Source organism: Cadophora gregata (genome assembly GCF_030347475.1).
Source record: "Cadophora gregata isolate MNR1 chromosome Unknown scaffold_17, whole genome shotgun sequence".
Classification (NCBI taxonomy): domain Eukaryota; kingdom Fungi; phylum Ascomycota; class Leotiomycetes; order Helotiales; family Ploettnerulaceae; genus Cadophora; species Cadophora gregata.
This window is the reverse complement of record NW_026695940.1, coordinates 1,467,489-1,491,220: the sequence shown is the minus strand read 5'-3', so window position 1 is coordinate 1,491,220 and position 23,732 is coordinate 1,467,489. Positions and strand designations below refer to the sequence as shown.

The 23,732-nt window shown below is 47.5% G+C and overlaps 10 protein-coding genes and 1 non-coding gene across 11 annotated transcripts; 3 read left to right on the top strand and 8 right to left on the bottom strand.

Annotated features, from left to right (window-relative positions):
* Nucleotides 1-57: 57 nt before the first annotated feature.
* ONS95_006301 (uncharacterized protein) lies at nucleotides 58-1,110 on the top strand. The gene is made up of 3 exons (XM_058499756.1): nucleotides 58-176; nucleotides 225-305; nucleotides 372-1,110. Exons 1-3 carry the CDS (start codon nucleotides 142-144, stop codon nucleotides 1,072-1,074), a joined length of 819 nt encoding a protein of 272 aa, XP_058350800.1. The 5' UTR covers nucleotides 58-141; the 3' UTR covers nucleotides 1,075-1,110.
* A 535-nt stretch (nucleotides 1,111-1,645) lies between these two features.
* ONS95_006300 lies at nucleotides 1,646-1,740 on the bottom strand. Its single transcript has one exon. It is a non-coding gene; the product is annotated as a tRNA-Glu (tRNA).
* Nucleotides 1,741-3,885: 2,145 nt separating this feature from the next.
* Nucleotides 3,886-4,221, bottom strand: ONS95_006299 (uncharacterized protein; the record flags this gene model as incomplete). Its single annotated transcript, XM_058499755.1, has 1 exon — nucleotides 3,886-4,221. One exon carries the CDS (start codon nucleotides 4,219-4,221, stop codon nucleotides 3,886-3,888), a length of 336 nt encoding a protein of 111 aa, XP_058350799.1.
* Nucleotides 4,222-4,242: 21 nt separating this feature from the next.
* On the bottom strand, nucleotides 4,243-6,211 carry ONS95_006298 (uncharacterized protein; the record flags this gene model as incomplete). The annotated part of the gene is made up of 4 exons (XM_058499754.1): nucleotides 4,243-4,873; nucleotides 4,985-5,923; nucleotides 5,986-6,040; nucleotides 6,088-6,211. The coding sequence occupies 4 exons, from the start codon at nucleotides 6,209-6,211 to the stop codon at nucleotides 4,243-4,245; spliced, it is 1,749 nt and encodes a 582-aa protein (XP_058350798.1).
* A 266-nt stretch (nucleotides 6,212-6,477) lies between these two features.
* Nucleotides 6,478-7,016, bottom strand: ONS95_006297 (uncharacterized protein; the record flags this gene model as incomplete). Its single annotated transcript, XM_058499753.1, has 2 exons — nucleotides 6,478-6,689; nucleotides 6,740-7,016. The coding sequence occupies 2 exons, from the start codon at nucleotides 7,014-7,016 to the stop codon at nucleotides 6,478-6,480; spliced, it is 489 nt and encodes a 162-aa protein (XP_058350797.1).
* A 2,066-nt stretch (nucleotides 7,017-9,082) lies between these two features.
* On the top strand, nucleotides 9,083-9,526 carry ONS95_006296 (uncharacterized protein; the record flags this gene model as incomplete). The annotated part of the gene is made up of 1 exon (XM_058499752.1): nucleotides 9,083-9,526. One exon carries the CDS (start codon nucleotides 9,083-9,085, stop codon nucleotides 9,524-9,526), a length of 444 nt encoding a protein of 147 aa, XP_058350796.1.
* A 111-nt stretch (nucleotides 9,527-9,637) lies between these two features.
* Nucleotides 9,638-9,802, top strand: ONS95_006295 (uncharacterized protein; the record flags this gene model as incomplete). The annotated part of the gene is made up of 1 exon (XM_058499751.1): nucleotides 9,638-9,802. The coding sequence occupies one exon, from the start codon at nucleotides 9,638-9,640 to the stop codon at nucleotides 9,800-9,802; it is 165 nt and encodes a 54-aa protein (XP_058350795.1).
* Nucleotides 9,803-10,130: 328 nt separating this feature from the next.
* Nucleotides 10,131-11,924, bottom strand: ONS95_006294 (uncharacterized protein; the record flags this gene model as incomplete). Its single annotated transcript, XM_058499750.1, has 4 exons — nucleotides 10,131-10,905; nucleotides 10,961-11,099; nucleotides 11,154-11,255; nucleotides 11,304-11,924. The coding sequence occupies 4 exons, from the start codon at nucleotides 11,922-11,924 to the stop codon at nucleotides 10,259-10,261; spliced, it is 1,509 nt and encodes a 502-aa protein (XP_058350794.1). The 3' UTR covers nucleotides 10,131-10,258.
* A 721-nt stretch (nucleotides 11,925-12,645) lies between these two features.
* On the bottom strand, nucleotides 12,646-14,489 carry ONS95_006293 (uncharacterized protein; the record flags this gene model as incomplete). Its single annotated transcript, XM_058499749.1, has 6 exons — nucleotides 12,646-12,949; nucleotides 13,002-13,120; nucleotides 13,174-13,267; nucleotides 13,322-13,891; nucleotides 13,941-14,314; nucleotides 14,382-14,489. The coding sequence occupies 6 exons, from the start codon at nucleotides 14,487-14,489 to the stop codon at nucleotides 12,646-12,648; spliced, it is 1,569 nt and encodes a 522-aa protein (XP_058350793.1).
* A 1,830-nt stretch (nucleotides 14,490-16,319) lies between these two features.
* Nucleotides 16,320-18,403, bottom strand: ONS95_006292 (uncharacterized protein; the record flags this gene model as incomplete). The annotated part of the gene is made up of 2 exons (XM_058499748.1): nucleotides 16,320-17,406; nucleotides 17,469-18,403. 2 exons carry the CDS (start codon nucleotides 18,401-18,403, stop codon nucleotides 16,320-16,322), a joined length of 2,022 nt encoding a protein of 673 aa, XP_058350792.1.
* Nucleotides 18,404-19,446: 1,043 nt separating this feature from the next.
* ONS95_006291 (uncharacterized protein) lies at nucleotides 19,447-21,928 on the bottom strand. The gene is made up of 2 exons (XM_058499747.1): nucleotides 21,001-21,928; nucleotides 19,447-20,926 (listed from the first exon to the last, which is right to left on the bottom strand). Exons 1-2 carry the CDS (start codon nucleotides 21,086-21,088, stop codon nucleotides 19,779-19,781), a joined length of 1,236 nt encoding a protein of 411 aa, XP_058350791.1. The 5' UTR covers nucleotides 21,089-21,928; the 3' UTR covers nucleotides 19,447-19,778.
* Nucleotides 21,929-23,732: the final 1,804 nt, after the last annotated feature.

Sequence of the window (23,732 nt, the reverse complement as noted above, 5' to 3'; positions counted from 1 at the left end):
GCAAATCCGCAGGATGGTAGTAGAATTAGCTAAATCTCACTAAGTGCTATCTCCCGACTCAGATCGACGATAAATGAAACACCCCAGGAGGACAAGCTGTGGGAAACTCTCGTGCCGCCCGCGAGCTGGCCATCCACAGGCATGATCGAAGTCGACAATATCACTGTGTCCTACAAGTAAGTTGAACATCTCGGATCAGCAAATCACTAGTGCTGATGGTATAGTCCAAATGCAGTCGCTCTTAAGAAAATCAGCATGAAGATTCCAGCTGGCCAGAAACTTCTCATATGCGGAAGATCCGGAAGGTGAGACTGTCTCATATATCTAATAATAAGCCCTTGACACCATGGCTGACTTTTCTTCAACTTCAGTGGCAAAAGCACTATTTTCCTGACGCTCCTCCGCCTCTTGGATGCTCAAGAAGGTTCCATCAAAATCGATGGCATCGACATAGCTCAAATTCCGCGATCAATACTGCGCCAGCAGTGTTTCATAACCGTGCCTCAAGATCCATTTGTCTTTGTCGATGCCAGCCTTAGATTCAATATCGACTTATCGGAAACTCTAGATGATGATGTTATCGTTACTGCTCTAGAGAAGACACATTTATGGGAGCACTTGTCAATCCACAGTAAACAACAGCAAGATTCGAATGTTTGTGAATGCGCCGTGCCGAGCACTTTCAACGCACTGGATCTACCACTCTCAGCGTTTCCCGTGTTAACCACAGGGCAGCTTCAACTCCTCTCCCTTGCTCGCGCGATTCTCCGGTCACAGTTTATGGGGAGGTATTCGGATGAGCTACCACTGTCTACTAGTTCCAGTGAACCAAAACGAAGTCTTCTCCTGGATGAAGCGACATCGTCGCTCTATCCAGAAACGGATTCAATCATGCAAGAAGTGATCCGTGAGGAGTTTACAGAAAAGGGGCACACTGTTATTGCCATCTCGCATAGATTGAGTACACCACCTCCAGGAAGCTCGGATGCTGTGGTGTGGATCAATAATGGGAGAGTTGAAAAGATAGGTCGTAGGGATGAGATGGTGGCGTTTGAAGCTGGGTCAGAAAGTTAAGGTCTTTGAGGCAGAATTTCAATAGGCATTTACCCCGCACTTTACCCGCACCCTGTCTTCTGAGATGCGGATATCTCGTAAGTATTGGAACATGCTGGGCCTCCGTGAAGCTACTGAACCTCGGACTTTAGACATAAAACATGAACTTGAAATCACACTTCATCCTCCCTGAAGGGTGAAACTTCCCTCTATATAAGCAGTTGACAGCCGCTCAGGCCTTCAGTTCGCAATGTTTTGATTTGCTTTGTTGCTAGACATCTTAAGCGAGACATGCCAAGAAATTTGATAAGGTGCCGAGAAAAATATGTGCATATTCGCCTTTCATGAATAGAATCGCTCAAGACAGAACATAGGAGTTACAAAAGCCCCAAAATTAAGTACCAAAGTGATTCTTCTCTTGGCTGTATTGGACAAAGAAAATAGAATCTCGAGAGAGCAGTAATTCACCGCGTGGACCATCCAGGCGAACAACACATTAAAATCCGACCAGATCAAAAACAGAAGAAAATAGAGTTCGTGAGGCAGGTAAAAAATGTTTACGTAGCCTAATTAAAGTCTAAAAAAGAATGTATTCCGAAACGGGGAATTGAACCCCGATCTCCTGCGAACGCTACTGTTGTTTACACAGCTGAGAGGCAGAAATGCTAACCATTACACCATTTCGGATCAGATTAATTTATGTCGACAAGTTGTTTGATTGATTATATTCACCAGGTAGTGAAGTGGGGAAAAGGGAAAGAATTGCGAAGTCGTGAAAACTTCAACGGGCGGTCTCCACTTTGAAGAAAATTTCGTCGCTTGACACGCAAGCCATCCGTACAGTAATGTCAGTCATCAAGACTCAATTTTGCTCTTTTGCACTATTTAGCTATGCTATCATGAGAAAGGACCACACTTAGAGATACCTGACAACACGTGTAGGGAGATTCAGAATAGGATAATAGCAAAAGCAAAAAACACATAACAATTCACATTCGCTAGTAATAACATGTTTAATTACCGATCTATTGATCTGGAATTTGTGTAGAGCAAAGCAAATAGGATGCCTAATTCTTCCTACTACATAATCATAAATAGCAATTAAAGCGGTTTTGATATTCATAAACTAGATTATAAGTATTTGAATAAGCCAAATGTACCTCTATATACAAAAGAATTATTAACAGTTGTATAACTTGTTTGTGTATTTTTGTCACTAATAAACTAGATCGAAGTACACGATTTTCGTTGTACAGTGACAGAGAATGTTCAAGTATGTCCCTAGGTACCTACCTGGGCAGGCATCTTCACGTGACATGCCTATCAGAGCCATCATGGCAGATGTAGCTTGCTTTTTCAATGTATAAAACATATGGGTATTGCTGTGGGAAGGGTAAATCTTGACGCCTTACTGGACATGATTAAATGAAGTCTGGAGGTACACAGGCTACAGGAAGCGATTTGTCGCACAACTTTCTGATTCAGAGAATGTTTCCAAGGACTGGGGAGTGGACCGAGTGGTCTTTTAAAGTTAATACTTGGTAAAAATACAGCATTTTTTGCTTTCAGGACAGTGCAATAGTTAGTAGGCGTACCTAGGTAGTGTCACGAGAATCATCTTTCTAGAATAATGGCCTGATCTCATAAATCAAGTAGTTGATCCGAGAAGACGATGCGGCGTTCTGCGAGGTGGTGCTGCTCTCCTAGATCTCTTAAACTCTGCTTCGAGCGAAGAGAACTTATTGGGTAACACAGGCACAGCAGGACGATACATTGATAGCAGAGCGTGTTCAAGATTTGATTGATAGTGGAAGGTCGACCCAAAAATGTCCACAGCGTTATGGTGAGTACCTTCGGATGCGTTTACTTAGCTGTTGTGAATTGCAATAACTCAGCAATTGCACATTGAGTTTCTAGCAAAACACGCCCACACTACTGATATATCCCAACCCCACACAGTTCTCTGACAACACACTATACTCCATCACACATCACGGTTCATACCAACGTCATCTCAAAAGTCTAATTTCTTATCTCCTAAGAACTTCCGGTTTCCTTTATCAAAAGGGGCTGTCTGGCTGTTGTAGAGTATCATCGCAGTGTGAGACATAGTTCACGGTAAGCAAGCAGCCGTTATCTTGGTGGTAAGAGCCACATTTCGAGCATTCACCGAGATTGCGAATGTTCTGATAGTTGTTCCACATGTCGTTACCACTCATCGCACAGTTGGTTCCCTGGAGGAACACGCCGCAGAATCGAGTGCCGTCACCATAGCAACCTCCACTTTTGGAGTCACCGCTGTTATAGACAGATGCAGTTAGTAAAACAGACTTGTGCATGAGCAAAAAAAAGCAACTTCGGAAACGAAAATTGGGAATATGTCAATGATGGTGTGAAATGTTGGGAAGAATTGAATTCAGCTTACGACGTTCCGTAGGTAAGCGCATCTGTCCGAGTCAAGTTATTGACTACAATGCCACACCACTTAAGGAGGTTAGGAGTTATACACAGTGTCGATCCCTTGCAGTCGTAGTCGGTATTATCATCGCAAGGTTTCCCTGCACATTTGTAGCTTCGTAGAGAACCGCCAAACGCGTTCTGAATTAGGGCATAGCCTTAACCTTGAACTGTATATTCATCCAGTAACGCATCAGTGCTACCCAAGGGGACATTCCAGGTGTAAGTGTATCCATATTGTGACTAGGGGGCTTCGCCGTGCTAAGTCCAGGTCCAATCGGCGTTAGCTGTGCTGCCTTCAACATACGCGCCGGTATACTAGTAGAAGCCTGAATAAAAATCATTACCCTCGACCATGTAGTTGACAAGCTTATACTATGCAATAGGATCGCCGCCACCATTTTCAGTACTGAGACCTACATCGATAAGCCAGCCCGCGGAAGCGCCAACTAGCTTGTGGGGTCCGCCAATAAAGAGACGGACAAATGCGTATAGAACCAAGATATCAGCTGTGTAGACCACGGTGTTCCCATTCTTTGTGTGGCCGACGTTTGTGATTGAACCGCCAGATGGCAACTCCTTTGTACTTGCCCTAAGTAACCGAAACACTCCGCTACTTTCTGACGATAGTACGGTTCTGACCTCGAAGATAATACCAGAAGGTCCAGGCTTCAACATCCCAATTGTTACTCGTGTCAGAGAAGCAGGCATCTCTAATACCAAAGCACCGTCTTAGTATACAGCATAACCAAGAGCGTTAGGTACTGGGGACCAAGTGATAGTGGCTGAGGTGTAATCCGAGGCGATAACATTAGCATCGCTAGGGACACTAGCGATATATGATCCACTGAGTGCAGTCGCCACATCTTTACGAACACTGCCACCTGGAACAGAATTCATTGCTGTATTCATATATGCATTGTTAGGAACGTTGTCGTAAGGATTGTCCTTGTTATCGTCTGTTATCTCCAAGTATCCTACATGGCGCTGGCGAGAAAGTTCAGTAACTTCTATAATTTTGTTCTGTGGAACTCTGTAGATAATGTGCCAGATCTTGCGGTCGTCCTTGGGTGTCCAAGTATTATCAGCATACTCTGATGATATGTAGGCCTCATATCTGTTTTTAAAAGTTAACAGCGTGTCTATAGTATCTTCAAAGCATTGCTCCATAGTTGATCCGGGGTTCAGGACTGTGTATGCTCCAGGATGCTTTCTTTTAGTGTAGGCATTGATGTAAGTATAAAGGTCGGAGTAGATATTATTACGGCCGCAAGATGGCCAGCCCTCGTCGAAAAAGATCCCCCCGATGCCATTTGGATATAGCTCGTACCACTTGTCAACATCTTGTTCAATTTGTGAGGCCCTATTCGACGTATCAGTACATTGTTAAGTTTTTGACATAATTCGACACCGTATCAAGGCGTATTAAAATCAAGCACAGATCTGCTAATTCAGGAGCGTGGGATCTACGTACCAGTCTGCTAGATCCTGTGAGCCTAATCTGGTCTTGAAATCGTGCGCCTGTCCAAGATAACCAGTTCGAACGTATCCAATCACTGTTTTCCCAGAAGCAGCGGCTTTCTGAATTACCGATTTCCAAGATGGATCAACCACGTAGTCTGGACCATTCAAGACATTGGCGACCAATATACTGACCTTGCCCGAGTCGAAAGAGATCAGTCTTTCCCAGGCATCTGGATCCCCAAGTGGGTTGGTGTAAGAGGCAATAGCAATCTGTTGACCTCCAACGTTCGAGCTTGGGCTGCTTGGGGGTGCGACATAGCCACAAGTCTCGTTTAGCAGAGGGTACAGCTCGCCGTCTGTGCAAGCACAGTTCAAGGAGTTCCCCGAAACCATTAAGGAACAAGAGAATGGAGCTTCGGGATCCTTTACAGCACCCCGTTTGCCATCGACACCCGCTGCCCAAGAGACGCACCCCGAGACACTGACTCCGCCATACTTTCTGCTGGGTGAACTCGAATCGCAACTGGCGAATATGTTGCTCATCTGCGACATGCATTCACTTGGGGATACATTTAGCACAGTACATGCCGGATCATCAGTTTGAAGGAGAGCTCCGAGAAACAATTTTCTGTTGGCGGTGTTTGGTACAGCGAAAGTTGCTGTTCTCTGCCTGTTGACATTATCGCAGAATGTCCTCAATGAGTTTGTAGCGAAGTCATGGGACACCGAAGGCGCGGTCGCCCACTCGATATTGCCATTGTTGTTGCAATCGATATAATTTTCTGTGTTTGAGGGGCCCGGTATATCTAAAGCAGGACCAGTTGCGCCGTTCGGGTCATCGGTAACACAGCCATGAACATCGGGGTTGGCTGCAGCGTCTGCTTCACTGAAGAATTGGGGGGCGTAAGTCGGATCAGGCACGGGTCTGGCTGGGGGCCAGCTTGGATATCTAGGTAAATAGGTTTGTCAGCGTATGTTCTTTCGACCAAAGACATTTGTCACCAAACTTACAGTCCATTCTTGTGGTCCACCCATGTCGAAAGCGAGAAGAGAGCCAAGTTGTCGGCTACAACCCATTTAGCAATGTTACCTTCGTAGAATGTATCAACGAACCGTTCGTAACAACATATTTTCCCACATCATCTTTTTCCCAAAGAGCGAGAGCTTTTGTCCATGGAGCGCCGTAGGCTGGCTTTGTTTGGAAACCATATTCAGTCCCCGTTCTTTTGTATTTCATTGCTATATCTGTAATATGGCCTTCAGCTGAAACTTTGGATAGACTATCGAGATGAAACATCTCATGCAGCATCGCAGAGCCTGGAAATATGTTTAGTATACCTTTCCACCCCCAGTCTCAGAAATCAGGAATTTGATTCCCTTACACCATCAAACGACCGAAGAGCTTGGCTTACCTCTGCATATGAAATCATTGAGATTTAACCTATCGCCCTGTCCGTCTTTAAGAGCGACATCACACGGCTTCAGATCATTGAAAGGTCCATTTCAGATCACAATAGTGTCTCTTGTCGCTGCAAAAGAAAAGCCGGGTCTCTTTCCTGGATTGATAGTATACGCAGGAACAAAACTATCCTCCTTCTTATGCTTTGCACAAGTCCCATCAATGTCATCGCACCGAATGGAAACCTTCCAAGCTGTCCAGTTTGGGGGGTTCCACCAGTATCTTCGTCTGAACGTGTAAGCATTATTAAGCACCGCTGTAGAATGGTTAGCAGGTCTTTGGAAAGTTTGATAACTTGCATCTTACCCTTCATATCCTTCTGATAGGCTCTATTTCGGTCTGGGCCTGCCAGGAAATCTTTGGACGGATGATGGCCCCATTCAATCTTGCCACTGACAACATATGCAATGTCCATGACAGAGTCCCACGCATCTCGAATAGCCTGCTGTGTAGTGGTTTGCTTATTGCACCCAACCCAGTCCACAAGCTTCTCTGCCTGAACTGTGAAGGTATCACAGATAGAGTGATTCACCAAGGTGGCCAACAAGAAGGCTGTTTGGAGAAAAGGTTTGGAGGTCCGCATAATGATTTGTTAAAAGAGATTTCTGTGTACACTTGTAAATCATGGATGGATTCAGGAAATATACAGCAAACAGCTTTCCACGTATTGGGAAGGCTTCTTAGTCTTGTATCTCCCCCCCATTGGGGCGTACTTGCTTGAGCAACGAGATAACTAAGCTGAAGTAGGACTCCCCCGATGGCGGATTCCAAGTGTAGAGCGCCGCCCGGGGAAGTACTGATTTGAGACAAGGCAGGAAATCACAATGAAAGAATGAGAAACATCGTACGATTTAGATAGCAGGCGGCTAGACCCATGAAGCTTCAGGCCGATCCACTGAGGTTCGTAGGAGTTATTCGTCTGAGACCGACTAGATCCGAACTCACATCGATGTAGGAGCTATTCAATTTCTTTGTACAAAAAGGCAAGCCTGTTCAAAGTCTTTCTACACTCAACACCTTCAGCATAACGGCATTGAAGAGAGCTTCAGATGGAAACCGAGGCTACAACAAGAGCGTCTTCACCAGTAATAGATTGTAGCTGGGTGATACCAATGGAAGGCCCGCACGCTTCACGGTCTGCGAGCGGATACTGCATCCAAGTGGAACTCGTCCAGCCATGTTTCATTCCGATCAGACCAACATATTCCGGGACTATATATAACGAGTACAGGGCTCTTGATGTTATCGTATAGTCCACATGTCTTAATAATTTGACAGTTACCTCGTGAGTAGAGTAGTAAGTTGTATTGAAGTCAAGTTCCACTCTGAATGGCTAAGCTCGCTTGAAATGACAGTTGTATGACTGGGCCCAGAGGACCTATCAACTCATCCTTGGAATGTGGGAATCAGGTGGAGATCACAGGCCTTCCTCCAGGACTTACCCGAAAGGAATTTGATATAGTGGAGTTAGATCAAACATAAAATAACGAGAAACATCAGTTTACACTCTGCGATCTAGAAAAAAACATGAGGTGCGGTTTAAAAAGCACAATAACTCAATAGAGTGGGTCCTCGTTTTGTACGAGCGCAAGGATCGCTCAGGGCAAAGAATGGTCTTTTGCGGTTTGAAGCCTTTCTCCTCCGAGATCTTCAATGGCAATTCTTCGGTTCTAGAAAAATAGGTTCAAGAATTGCCAAGGAGTAGAGTCACTTTGGTCCACAAAGGAGAGCGGAAGGCCTCCATGAGCCAGACAGACTGTACCCTCTTTATTCACTGATCTACAAATAGGGCTAGCCAAAGCCAGGGAAAAGAGACGATTTGGTTCCTCAGGAACCACGTAGCGTAAAGGCCCCATTTGCAGATTACTGGATGAGGGGAGTAGAGTACCGCACAGACTGGCATCATCAGTGCGGCAGAAAGTCGTTCACGCGAGTGGAGATGCAGGAGAAGAGATGTTCCGCACTCATCTGTAGGCCTGAAGTGCTTCATCCTCTTGGCGATTTCATTGCCAGCTCCACATCAAGGAAGGAGATCATACTCAAAGGGATCGCTTCTATTCAGCTTGGAAGGACCGAGTTTTGTCCTGAGGGTACCTTGTTCTCAGACAAAATCGGGTATCTATTATGGAATCATTGACTTGTTTAAACGGAACTTATTTTCGCGACTGTGGATAGCGGCCACTTTTCCTGTGGCAGTGTATATTAGCTCATACTCCACTCTATCAAATTCTTTACAAATGATCCTCGCGGAACGTCTATACATACTCAATTCGTACGGAGGTACTTGCCCAGATGATAATGGATCAAGGGGGGCGGGGGCCAGTCTGTGGTAGAGGCATATCCGAAGCTTATCTTGTCCGCACACGGGGCGTCCATTGCTTGTTAGACGGCGCAGAATGAGGAAGGTAGCAGTGTCGGAACTGCGCCTGGTCTGTTCCAAAATGTAACTCTGTATGAATGGAATGCGGTTACCCTGCAACTTAAGCGCTGGTGAATAAATATTGTAGGGGCCCCGCTTTGATACGTCCTTCAAGTAGATTTCTTTACTTCCCGCATGATACGTCCAACCGCACTCACCACGTCTCATTCCCACCTCATTTTCTTTCTCTAGATGACCTACAAAATTCCCGACAACATCCATATCCCATCATGTTTGGGCTTTCAAAGAGAGTGTTCCTGCTCATTACCCTCATTTTTTCTTTTATTGGCGTGATCTCCGTCTTCAAGTATGCCACTACTCCCCTCGCCTCACGATCAATCGGCGCGCGACAAGATGAAGACGAGGGCTTCGCTCCGCCTGTAGACGTACCAGTCTACGACGAACCTACAGGCCGAGTATTGGGTCTAGGAGGCTGGAATGAAGTCGTTTGCTATCCGAGCGTTGGAGGCGTCATCGTCAACCGGCACCTCACAGGCGTCGAGCTCGACTTCCTCAATATCTCGCGATTCGTCGACACCCCGCGCTCCTCTGACCCCAGCGAAGAAGATTCTTTCTGCCTACAATTGAGCCGGACAGGTGGAAAATGGTGGCAGAGCTACTTAACGTATGAACGGGCGGTCATCACCAGAGATCTCTCTATGTCAGATAAGTAGAGAGAAACACTCGTCCTCGGATGGCCTGATAAGGGGGGTGTTTGGGTCTTCCATGAGAAGAACTGGGGTGATCTTTCGAACCACGGCTGGGTCTGGAGAAACGCTTATACGATGGAGGAAAGGTGTATGGCTATGGAGAAGTATGGCGCCGTGTATTATGCAAACCCTGAGGATTGCGAGCCTGTGAAGGCGCTGTTGGCGGGTTTCGGGGATCACGAGAGAGAACCAAGAGAGAATTACTACTATGAAGTTGCGGATATGTTTCGCGATGTATAGTACCTATACTTGTTGTTCATGCTCCTGTTCGCTTGTTCAAGCAATTACCAAGACAGATTCAATAAAGTCTGATCACGTGACATCGTCAACTGACGAGATGCTACCTACCTGTAGAGGGGAGCGCGGGACTGAGTATTCTGTTATACCTACAGTTGTTGCTCAGTCGACAAGTAAGTTACTGTCTAGGGATTGTCAATACTTTTCAAGGTGACTGTTGGCAATTAAAATTGATTTGACTGTTTTAGGACAGTGTACCCAGGCCAGCACTTTCCTTTAAGGTAGGTAGGTAAGGGACATCCATGACAGCGCGTCACGTATCAAATATATTCTGGTGTTCACACATGAGATTTCCTCTCTTTATCTTAGCTAACGACTAACTGGTGCTCCTTGAACTCGAAATACCCACAGCCAAACCCCAAGACGTATCCTCTCAACTGTGGCAACAAGTCCTCCAACCTACCTCTTCAACGCCTTATCCGGCTTCTTCTCGAATTTCTTCCCCCAATGTCCCCAACTGATCGCCACCCTCTCCGAAACAGCCTTCAAATCATCTGCAAAGACCACCCTCTGCCACTCCTCATCCGCCCACCCCGTCTCCCCCTCAGCCCTCATCCCACCCGCCTTTCCCCTCACAACAGGCCTCCAACCAATCGCCTTGGCAACATCCGTCTCCGTAGGCGGCACACCAGCGCTATCAAACATATCCGGATTCTTCTTATGGCACGCTTCAGCTACATACCTTTGCAGCACCTCAATTTCAGGGTCCTGGTGAAACCGCAAGAACAGATCTCGTTCCGTGCTGCCGTACTGTTTGAATCTCGATTCGCGAGCTCCGAGACGCTTGGTTATCTTGCGGGATGTGTACCAGCCTCTGGTGGCCGCGTAGCACCATACGGCGTCGATTTCGAGGAGTCCGCCGAATGGCCAGAAGACTGCTGCAAAGGTGTCGATTACGAGGGTCACGGGGAGGAGGAATGTGGAGATGGCGGTTTCTTTGGCGGCGCGACGTTTGGTACGTGTTATCTGAGCGATAAATTCGTCGCGGACTTCGGGGATGGAGTGCGTTACGGTGTTGGGGTAGACGAGAACGATTTCGTTAACTTCTGTACTGTTTTTAGCCGGTGCTGGTCAAGCGAGATGAGGTGTGGCTGTGTTTACCTTTGTTCTCAATACGCCCCAGAAACACAATGTCTGTAGCTCGGATTCGGTGAATTGCCCACATGACGCCCCTCGTTGTTTTGCTATGTAAGCCCCTCCAAGAGAAAGTCTTTCCATCGTATTTCTTTGCTTGCTCCACCTGTTCTTACGTTTAGCTATCTCGAGCAACTTCACAATTTTCAAGGAATCAAACCTGCTCCTGCAACTTCCTCCTCCCCCAATGCGTTTTCTTCTCCTTGACACCCTTCACCGGCTTCAGTAAATGCGGTCTTGGCGGAGTGTACAATAAGTATCGCTGCAAGAGTCAGTGCCAAGATCTCTTACTTCACATCCAAATCCGTACCTCAGGCAACTCATCTGCTCTCTCCAACTGCTTGGTAAGTTTCGGTTTCGGCAGCGGTATCAAGTACGCAACCAATCTCTCTGGATGTCTACTATACTTCAACGCCGGATCTCGAACTTGCTCCCTCGTCTCCTCAGGAATTGTCGGCGGCGGCAGCGTAACTCTCTGCTTGAACGGCGCAGGCGCAGCTCTTGTCGGAAGATCTGGGGTTGGTTTGGGAGCACGACGCTCTGGTTGGCTTGGTGGTCTTGCTGGAAGCTGTGGAGGCTCTTTCTCAGACTGAGAGACCAGCGGAATTTCTCTTCCAACTGGCCTAGGAGGAATGGATGGTTTATCGTCTTCCACAGTCGGCGCGGGTCGTTCCGGTGGTCGTTGTGGAATCTTTGATGGGATATCAGGTGGGCTTGCTCGTGGAGGTGAGCCATTGGCGCTGATTTGCGCGAGATGGTAGATAGCGTCGGCACTTGATTTAAATTGTTCGTCTTTCAATCCTGGGTCGTATCCATTCTCATTTTCAGGGTTCGCGAAAGGATCGTGGACTGGAAATTCAGTGGGACTTTGCGGTGGTGTTGCGTATACCGACTTGCCTGTATGGTCTGGTACCAAAACTGAGAGTGACATTTCAAGACTGTCCGAATATGAAGCTCCCGTGGTGATCTTGAGAAATCTCTCTAGCAGTTCGGAAAAACGCTAGGAAATTCGAAGCTTATGTCTTCAAAAGATTTGAGTTGATTTTCTCGCATATCATAGTTTCGCATTGAAACTGAACTCAGTGCGTCAAGGCATTGAGCTTATGGTGCTAGCACAAGCTAATTCCCTGCCGACGACTCGATATTTGGGTGGGCGTCGTGGTTACGACTCATGACAACTTTGGGTTGATCGAAATGTGCTGATGGTTGGGATACTGATGACGCGGATTCCGCACAATCCGGCTTCGAGTTCCATCTCGGGAGATCTCCAGACACGGGGTCTCCCTACATCGCAGATCTGAGATAAACGAGAAAACGATCAGTTTGGCATGGAATCCTAGGCGAGATCGTGAAGCCATGTAGATCACGTGATCACAGCCTCTGTCTAATCCGAGTCCATAAAATGAAGGCACTCCACAATCGAGAATGAGGAAAAATGCTGACAAACGTGTTAGGTGCTTGAGTTGTAACTGGAAGCATTACCAACTGGAAAACCCTTGCTCTATGCCCCTTGTCTGGAGAGAGTTATCGCATCTCACAGGCTGGCGCGCAAACAACAGAAATCGCAAGCGAAGCAGAAATGTAAACAGCAGAACATAAAGTCAATCGTTCATTACTCAACATCAACATCCCCAAGTCTCTTCTCCAACTCTTTAAACAATCTCCTTGTCGCTCTCACCAGCAACAACATTCTCCACCATCTTCTCCTCCTGCTTCTTCCTATAGATGGCACCCACATCACCCTTCGACAACAACTTACTAGCACGCACGATAGCAAGCGGCGTGTTGTTATCGCGGAAGACGGCATCGATCTGCTCGAGACTCTGGCCCATGGTTTCGGGGTAGAAGAAGTAGACGGAGAGCGGGATACAGAAACTGATGACGCAGAAGAGGATGAAGTAATAGTTGCCGATAGAGGCGATTGCTACTGGGGTGGCCATTACGACGACGAAGTTCCTAGTCTATGTTAGAAGGAGGCTAAAGAGAGTAAATATGGTATGGAATTTACCAGAGCCAGTGGTTAGCTGTTGAGATAGCGGCCATGCTGACACGGAGCTTGACGGGAGCGACTTCAGCGCAGTACAGGAAATTGGCACCGAGGAAACCAATTGGGACGAAGAAGTTGAACTGTGAATATTTCTATCAGTCCTTGTATTTTGTATATCTTGGGATGTGCTTACAGCGAAGACGAAGAAGACACTGGCAATTCCAGCCGAAGTGTTTGACTTGGGGAAGGAAGTGGCAACGGCCAAAGCCAACATACAGCTTCCCATTCTATTTGTTGTCAGTTTATTATTCTCCATAATGAGTAGAGAGTAGAAAGCTTACCCAACACCACTGAACATGAACAGAGCACGTCGCCCGAACCGATCAATTGTGAAGAAAGCGACGAAACTCGACAAGAACTTCCACGTCAAAGTTCCACCAGACAAAATTCTCGAGGTCTGACCATCAAGACCAAGGTTCTGTTGGAATATTACGGGAGCATAGACAGAGATGAGATTCGATCCAGACATTTGCTGATAGAATTGGAGAAGGATGCAGAGACAGAAACGATAGAAAAGTTTCTCAGGACCCATGGTGAACATATCTTTAATGCTTGCTTTCTTGACGGTTGACTCCTCCAGTGAATACTGGATGCCTTCAATTTCAGCAGTGACCATAGGATCAGCCTCGGAGGTGTCCTTGAGGTTAGCAAGAATCGTGCGTGCTTCTTCGACACGGTTCATGCTGATGAGCCATCGTGGGGATTCGGGCATGGTGAAAATGGTTCCCATCAACACAAGCGAGAGGGCTAGTGGAATGCCAAGCGGCATTCTCCATGAAGCCGAAATGTTTGGTCCTGATTTGATTTGCGATGCACCGAGATTGATCCATGATTCAAGGGTGAATCCCAATCTATGTTTTTGTCAGCAGGCTCAATTTTAACAAAGGTTCAGTTACTCACGTCATAAATAGTCCATCAAGCACAACATGCTTTCCGCGGTTTGCAGCGGAACTGCACTCTGCTTGCCATACTGGAACTGTTGCTGAAAGGATGCCAATACCGAGTCCGATAATTGTGCGACCGACGATAAATTGCGGAAGTCCAAATGAAGAAGTGCACAGCGCCTCACCAATCAGAGTGAGCGTGGCAGCCAGGAAAATGTTCTTGCGGCGTCCGAGAATGTTGCCAATCTTCATACATGCCAGAGATCCAACGAGAGCTCCCAGTACGAAGGTTGCGACCACGGTCCCCTGAATTGTCGCATTGTGGGCTTTGACGGCGCCTTTCGTAGTGGTAGTGTCAATCTCAGGGAAGGTTTTGGTCCAATTGGGTAGCTACAGGGGTCAGCACAGTTGTTTTATGTCGTCTCGAACAGAGCTGTCGGATGGATTGTCAACGTACAGACAGAAGTCCTCCAACACCAGCTTGGTTGTAGCCGAAGAGGACGAAGCTGGGAGCAACGACCAATCCGATTTGAGCAACAGACAACTTATGACCACGAAGAGGCATGATTATTTCCTATATCAACTGAACAACAGAGATAGAGGAGGAATATTCAAGAATATTGGGAGGGAATGTCGGATCTTAAAGCAATTCTTCGCAAAAAGCTTGTAAAACTACCCCACCAAAGCTCGCGCTCAAAACATCATCACCGACCCCGCTTCCCCTGGATCATGTCAGGTATGCCTGGCACATTGCGGCTCTCTCCTCGGAGACTCCACTACTGATTTCAATGGCGAATATGCGGTGAGGCATTGACAACTGGAGCCTCCAGCTTCTGCCAGTCATTCGACCAACTGCCGGACCAAGCTCACAGCACCCTGTGTGAGAGGGATCTGACAGACTCGGCGCAAACGCCCTGTACAAGGTTCGCAGAAATCCTTTAACCCCTCCATAACATCCACACTTCAACTCTATCAGCGTGTCTGCCCTGCGAAGAAAAAGTTTGATCTTGAAGATCCATTAATGATCCACTTGAAGTCGGTCCGTCAAATTCAGAGACAGGCCAAAGTGGATGGCGGCGCAAAGACCGCTCCGCTTTCCTTGAGTAGCAGACGGCAAACCAACCGAGACCGTAGTTGAGCCAGTATGTAATGTTTCGTGAGCTTCTGGAGACTCCAAACCCACGGGGTTTTTTCTTTGGGGGTTGATGAAGACTCCAGTTGCGTTCCTTGTAAGACGGCAAATTGTGGATACACTAGAAATCTTGGATAATTGGGGAAGTCCCTGCAAAAAAAATTGGTACATGTCGCATATCAGGAACGCGCATGAGAGAAGGTGCAAATTCAGGATCTGTACATTTATATCAAAAATGGGATGAGGTTGAATCTTTGCGATGAGGCTCTGTCGCGACGGGCATGGCATTGCTTGTCTGGTCAAGAATGCGGCGGAAGAGGCTTCAAAAAGGTGCCAAGTTTCTTGTCCTTCACTTGGCAAAAATATCTCCATCAGAATCCCAGTGGTGCGTAGGTCTGCATCGTGCGAGTCAAGACCCCTGACCTGAGTCGTTAACCCACCAGGCACGTCCGTACTTGAACCATCCCAACCACACCAAAGCACCCGCGAATCAAATCATCACCGTGTTCATACACCGCGACTGATAAATATTGATGGAGACAGCAGAATGCCAATATGTAATTCAACCCACGTGTTCAAATTGAAATCTCTTGTAACTTTCCAATGCCGAGATGGGACAAACGAGATTGTAACTTGAAGGTTGGATCTGAAGGCCGATCGTGATGAGGTTGTCCCTGCAGGCATGTCTTCACCCCGGATACCGCATGAAAGCCTGCTTCACAGAAATCCGTATGCTTGAAATACTCAAGCATGCTGTAAAATTGTGTAGATGGCTTCCGGCAGGCTCGGAGAGGAAATGGTTGGAAGATCAAAGTGATGTTCTGCCAGGAGCAACACAGGCTGGGCAGAAAACCACTGGAAACTTCGAATCTTCTCTGCGCGTCGTAATCATTTCTCCATCGGTATATAACATATCTCTTCGAGGAGGTCTTTCTGGGATGCTGGCATGCTCGCGTATCTCGATGAGGGTACCTTTGCAGGTATGGTGTTTGGGGCTACAAGTGCTGTTGCTTAGATGGACATATATAACTCTGGAGCTCTGCTCTACCGAACGTCAGTATGATAATCAACCAGACAAGTCGAGCGAGAGCTAAGCGACCGACCTGTTTCACGAAAGCTATCAATATAATACTACTTACCGTCACCGTTCACCCAAGTATATCCAAATAGAAACGGTTGGTTTGTACAAACATTCTCGTATTGCAGGTTCTTATTTATCACCCTCTTGTCCATAAACATTCCATCCTCTCCTCCTCCGTCATTTCATCGTTTACCACCCTCCCTCCTCTCCTTCCTCCTTCGAGCGTTCTCTTCAAAGAGCTGGCCCAGCCATGATATAGGAGCTGGCGGGATAAAACAGTCGTCGCAATGCTTGGGACACGACGAGCAGACTTGTACTGACGAGATAGAAAGACAGCTATCGCAAGGACATAATGGGAGACAAGGGAAAGGAGGCAGGATGGATGAAGGAGTGAGAGGTGGTGGTGGTGACGACGCGAACGGGAGGTGGGAGACATGTCCATGTCTGCCAAGCCTCTCAACCTCGGCAAAGTCAACTGGACTCCATCCAAGCCCAGATCTATTTCGAACCTCATACTCCAATTTACCACATCTCTCATCCATCACCATCGTACCGATCTTCTTTGCCTTCAGTCCATAATGTCTCGTTTCGAACGGCATAGTATAAGGAGGGAAAGCTCTTCTTGGAAGTTCCGTGGCCTCGAGAACGTATCTCAACCATTTCTTCACACGAGGCGGCATCCATTTATTCTTCAACTCGTCGTTCCATTGATGAAGCGTTTCGATCATTGATGGAGAGGGGCTGTATTTTGTCTTTGAGTCCACCCCATACGAGAAACACATTGATGGTCTGAATTGTTGGATGTTCGTCAAATCCATCAATGGTCTAAAGCTCTGGAACGCCAAGAACTGTTCACCGAGCTGTTGTGTTGCAATATCAGCTGCCTCTTTCAGCGCTCCAGCCGTTGCTGAATCGATAACATTGAGAGGCAAACCGGTAATCTGGATCGTCATGTGCAATCGAGAGATGTATGGGGAGTTTCCGAGGATTCGGCTAAACGTTCGCACGATGTCGACCTTGCCCATGAGGTGCAAAAATTGCACCTTCATTTTGTCAGGTTTGTCAATGAACATCGAGTCGATTGTTGGCGTGCCAGGGATGAATTTGATTTCGCCAAAGTCAATTTCCGAAACTAGTCCATATATCAGTATTGACCGATGCGAAGCGGGCGGGAATGTGCCGATTTCATCTGAGCGATGACTCAAGGCCTTCACTTTGGAGAGATGAAAAAAGACAGGAAGAGGTACTAACCTTTCATCAGTAAAGCGACTTGCTGGAATTTAGCAAAGGTATGAGGTTCCATGTAGCCATCCAAGACAGGGGAGTCATACTCCGGAACCAAATCATTTTTCACCAATCTTCCAACGCCTCCTAATGGATTATGTCGCCAGATGCTCTTTTTTGGCAATTCCAGTCCAGGATATAATGGAATATTTGCCCAATTTTCTTCCAGCTGGAACATATCCTCTGAATAGACCAGAATCGGATTCTCTCGGTAGAGCACTTGAAGTGTTTCGGCATAGATATCGCGGCACGTCGACATGATTGCTAAGTGCAAGTATTGGCGGCCATCCCTTTCTGGTCGCTTGTTGCGATCCAGATAGATTCCGTCCTTGGACTTGAGAAGATGTCGCCAGATGGTGTATCGGATCACAGAGGGAACTTCTGACAGCTTGTGCTCCTCCTTCCATGCCCTAGAAAGCCAGAACAGTGGGCTCTTATCTTGGATAATTCGACCGTTTGTTTTCTTTTTATTCCTCTTGTCGGTCGATTTCTTCTTGTTGCTGCCCTTCGCCCTATATTTTTTCTTCCGCTCTTCTTTGCCGGCTTTCTGCATGTCGGCTTCCTCATTGAGTTCTTCAGGGTATTCATCTCCCTGATCTTCCGGGAAACTGACGGCCCAGTTGATGTCGCGCTGTTCGATTTGTGGGACCCATCCTGGCTCTTCTGGAAGTTGTGGAACATTGTCAACATCATCTTGGGTATCATCCTCGCTCTCGTTCTCGTCCCCATCCTCAACCTCTTCCATCACCTCGTCTCGGGTTCCATTCTCAGCCGAGCCCTCTGCTTCATACGCCAGAGTAGCCAATTGCAAAGGAGATAGTCTCGCGCGCTTTGGCTGGCGCTCACCGTCTTCAGGTGTTGCCGGCCCTGGGGTGGGAAAAGAAGAAGCCCCTTCAACACGTTGTCCCTTCTCATGATTTGTCGTGTATGGCAAACCTCCTGGTGAGGCTGGCCTCTTGTTTGCTTGTTGCGTTCCCTCCATGTTTGTCGTACCACCTTTTCTTTTCGGTCTTCCATCTTTCAAATACTGGAGGTTCTGTTGTTCTTATGGGATATCAATACTGCCGTGCCCCTAAGGGCCTCTAATCTTGTCGAAGTGGAGACCCTGTATCATTCTGCAATTGGATAAGTCCGTACATGTGGATTTCGATAAGATACTGGCGTTACGTTGAACTGAGGTACTTACGCCTGATTCTTATCTGCTTTTCTAGGTGTACCTACTATTTTTGACATTTTCCTGGGAAAGAGCTGCTTAGTGCCAAGACCGTCGAGGTAGGCACGACGTTAGTTGCTAAGCGAGGAAACTGCAGGCACAACATACCAACAACGAACCTTCTGACTATTTATTAGCCCGGCACCACTCTAAGCTCACACCACTCACTCTCTATCTAGTCAAATGGCGCTTGTAAAAGTTATAGACCTTTATTTGTATGATCTCCACTTCGGTTGCGCACAGGTCTGATTGAAGTTCACAGGTGTGAGAAACACTTTCCAAGCACTCCTAGAGCTTTGATTCTCTGGCGGTGCCAAGAATTCTCTTATCAGCTGTATTATTCTGACAATACCAAGGGCTCATCTAATTTTCTGTCCATTACCATCGGCTGCGGTCGCGCTGATCCGACCCAAGGATTTCCTTTCCTCGCTTTCGATATTTTCCACCGCCCAACCTCAACAGTCGACTCCCATATCAACCATCCAGGTATCATACGCTAGTGTTCGCCATTTCAAACAAAGTTCCATAAAATTAGGAACACACGCCCTCTGGAAGAACTAATCCACCTGTGGTGGGGTTACGAACTTACTGATACCATCTCTCTGTTGCGAACAAGAGAGCAGCGCAGTCTTCAGATGAAGTTCGCTGAGTTCACTCAGACTTGGTCCGACGTGGACACTACTTAATAATCGGCTCCCCTCTAGCACGCACAGAACATGACACAAGCAGTTCTCAGATAGTACTTGATATCCTTCATGTCAAGGAACACTCACTGCCCGGCATTCATATTGCAAACTCTATGCTTATTTCGTTGATGCTTCTGGCTCTATTCATATTCATATTCTCTTGTTAATTTCTATTTCTGTAATCGCACATAATCACTATAAGTTCTTTTTGTCTCTGATGTTTTCTCGTCTCGGGTCTCACTTATTCAACAAGTCACAAAGACTGTTGTTCCATACTTTTCTCTCCACAAAAATTCCTCGCCTAGAAGCCAAGAAGTCTATTTATACTTACAAAACAGCACCATCCAAAAAACATCCCACCACCAAGAAATGCCAGCCTCACCAGGCCGCCAGCGACCTCAAAACCCCCTCCACCAATCGCTCCATCCCCTTCCTTCCTCTCATATCGTGTGATACAATCAATCCCGCAAATCATGCATATTCCTGTTATTCACCCTCACAATCCTCTTCACAAACTCCTTCCCCATCTCACCCTCCAATACTCTTCTCATCTTCTCAGCCGAGACCTGCGCACCAGTAGCTCTCGGTGGCGCAACATCAACGGGTACCAAAACTGGACTTGGCGGTCCCTCAGCAGGTCTCCCTCCAGCACCACCTCCAGCGCCGTTTGTCGGTGCAGGTTTCGGTGCCGCTGCGGGAGGAGATGATACCTTTGGAGCTGCCGGTTTCGCTCCACCAGCTGGAGGCGCAGGGGGCGATGCCTTGGGAGCAGCTGGTTTTGCTACCCCGGCGGGAGCAGCTTTATCTTTCCCTTTCCCGGCTCCTGCTCCCGCGCCTCCGGCTGGCTTTGGCTTTGCCGCTGGTGGTGGAGGAGCTGTTCCATTACATGGGGGAGGTGGCGGTGGTGCGGTGCCATTTCCTGGTGGTGGTGGAGGAGGCGGCGCCGTGCCGTTACCAGGCGCGGCTCCTGGTCCCGCGAGCGGCTTTGGAGCGGCACCTGCTTTTGGGCCTGCTTTTGGGCCTGCTTTTGGGCCTGCTTTTGTACCGTTCGCAGGAGGAGGAGGGGGAGGTGGTGCGGTTCCGTTTCCTGGAGGCGGTGGTGGACAAGCTAGGGGTGCTGGGGGCGAGGCAGTAGGTGGTGGAGGGGGAGCAGCACTAGGTTTTGCGGCTTTGACGGCCTTTGAAGCCTCTGCTGGAGGAGCTTTCGCACCCTCCCCAGCTTTCACTCCGGCTCCTCCGGCTCCTCCAACTCCTCCAGCTCCAGCATTGACTCCTTGTAAAGCACCAAGCAAACCCGCCAGTCCCTGTGCACCACCCGCATTCCCATTTCCTCCCTGGGCAGCACCCCCAGCACCGACTCCTTGGAGAGCACCAAGCAAACCTGCTAAGCCATTTGCTGCTCCAGCACCACCCTGAGCTGCTCCGCCCTCTTTGGCGCCTCCTGCGGCGGGTGCGGCCTTTTCGGCGCCGGCAGTTTTGTTGGCCTTTTCACCACCAGCTGGAGCAGCGACGTTGATTCCTGATTCTCCACCGACAGATTGGCTGCCGTCAGGATTGGTGGTTATTCCAGATTCCCCGCCGACGTTGGTAACACCGCCGGGTTTGACTAAGAGGTGCAGTTAGTTTGTGTATATGTGTGTGATAGGATGAGTGTAAGAGGAAGGGGTGAGAGAATCATACCTGTAATTCCTTCTCTTTTAGCGATGAGGGGAATGGTAAAAGTTTGAGCCCCGATAGCGAGGGAGGCGATGACGACGAGGACTTTCATGATGGGTGATGAATGATGTGTGTTGATGTCAAATCAATCAAAGTACATGTACTCTGTCAAGAAAAGAATATGTCTTGAAAGAAAGTAGAAGTAATGTCCAGCACTCGATACACCAATAGCGAGAAGAGGCCAATGTCGACTTCAAGTCAAGGCAGGTTAAGGAAGGTTAAAGTTTGACAGCAACCCAGAAAATGACAGACAACAAAAAAAAGATAAGATGATCCAGCCCTCTCTTTTATCTTCTCTTCACATCACTCTTCTCCCCAGGAAAACTTCCAAGCAAAAAAGTGCGGGTGAACGCCCAGCTAAATAAACTCCTCACGTCACATCAAATATGTCCCTAACACACCAAGCATTTCACCACTCCACATTAGCACCATCCCAAGCCAGATGGATCCCCAAAACAAAGGAAACTCAAACGCGATCTGGCCTGCGCCAAACAAGCTTACAGTAGCCAAGAACAGGGGGTCAGATCGATCAAAAATAGAAATACGAATCCCCCTTTCCGGGTTAGTGGGTGGAAGGATGGGGGGATTCCAAAACCCAGATTTCGATACGGCAGTATTTGATCGAATCGTGGGTAAGAAAACTCCAGACGGACTCTGCAACATAACATGTCTGTACCAGGATTCCCCTTTACCGATGGGGAAGTAGAGACAGGAAAGACCACGCCAAAGCCAAAGCCAAAGTCCAAAGCCTAACCTTAATTAATCGAGATACCAAATGACACCCAGCCACGCCTTGGGAAAATCCTGTTTGTTTGAGGAAAATCGGAGGCTAAGACTGGGGAAAAGGGTTGGCGATGTCGATGTCGTGCTGTGGTGGGTATCGAGGGTTGTGTAGTGGGGGTGCTCAGACGGGATGGAAACTTGGCAGGATGTGGTGGGACATGTTTTGTTTGGGAATCGGTCGGGTGTTGAGACGGCGCCTGATTGCTCGCTTAAGCGAGAAGGAATATGGTACTCGTAGGTACCTGAGGTAAACAGTTCGATGGTGTTTCGCTTCGCCGCCCGTGCTGATCCTGTCACGTGCGTGTTTGGAGATGGGACGGTGGGTGTTTCTAGCGGGAGGTGGGTGGGTTTGGCATGTCCTCGCGAGGTTTTCCGTTCTGGAAGTAAGTCTGACGGCTCCTTTCTTTTTCGCCTTTTTTACCCCCCGGTGTGTAGATGGATTAGCGTAAGTGCGTGTTGCAGGATATCGGATCTGTCAAGATGTTCGGAGGATATTGTTTGGGGCTACAACTAGTTAGTAACACATCGGACTGAAGGGGCGTCTAGTCTAGCTGCCTATCTGAATTCTTCCAGCGCTGATGCGAGGGAAGAAAAAAAGAAAGGGGAATTTCTGCCATGTCTGTAGGACCTAGTGGAACAGTATCGGTTGCGGCTGTCGGTCTTGAATCAAGTAGGTTCATTTATCTGAACTTCACAACGTCAGATGTGACAGCGGCTGGTTCCCTTTCCGGCCGATGACATCTTCCTTTGAATCCTTCTGCGGGCTTGACAACGTGAAGTTCGGACTAAAGAAACTTTTTGCGGTTAGATCAAGGAATTCAACTTCACATGGAGGGTCTACGAGCACTTTTTCTTTCTTCTATGATGCAATATTCTATTTTTGACCAGCTTTCCCGATGGGATGGAAGAGTAGAGTAGGCTAATCGTCGATGCCCTGCTCTCTACCAAAGGCTTCTCGTTAACATGATTGTGAATAATCAGAGTAAGGTATCAAACACACGTCTGGGCAATGGGATACTTCAGACCCCGGGCTGACTCGAACTCTTCTTAGGGAATTCCTCCAGATTGTGTCGTTAGTAACAATAAGAAGTAACGTTGACGATTGTGGAATTGAGATCCAAAGATGGATCGGGGGCAATCCAAGACTAGAAGCTTTTCCAGGCTAATTGTGCTTCAACGCGCAACGCCACGTTTACTTCACGTTCTTCGCTCAGAATGATTCCTACGTGTGTTTCTTTTACAGAAACAGACTGTACTTGCTACAGTTCCTACTTGTAAACAGGCGATTTCTACTTGTTTGCTATCTGTAATTTAGTCACTTGTCTCTATTTTTCTACGCTAGATTCTTTGGTCTGTATTAGACTCCCCTGCTATTTAAGGTTTTCTTTGACTAAAGCTAATGTCTAGACTCTTGATGTAATCCTTAGTGATTCCCCTTGACAATCACTCCTTCTCAATCTCCATCTCTATCTCTCCATCTCTCCATCTCTCCATCTCTCCATCTCTCCATCTCTCCATCTCTCCATCTCTCCATCTCTCCATCTCTCCATCTCTCCATCTCTCCATCTCTTCATCTTCTTCTCCCTCTAGGTCTCCTCCAAGTCTCCCCCTGATTAAGGAAAAGTCTCTAGTACGTTCTGTCTTACACACCTCCTCAAATCTACTCCCCCCCTTTCCCTTTCTCTCTCCCTTCCCCCCTTATCTTCCTCTACTTTCCCTCTCTATGTATATTTTATTTGTTTTTTTATTACTGCAGGCTCTATCTAAACTTTATCTGTATTTTATTACTACAGCTGAACACAGACATACTATAGTCGTTATCTACACCATAGACTCGGAATGGAATACATCTCAAGCAATATTTGGACCCGGCCACGTTGATAAGAGATGCAAAAACAGACCAAAAGCTGGGA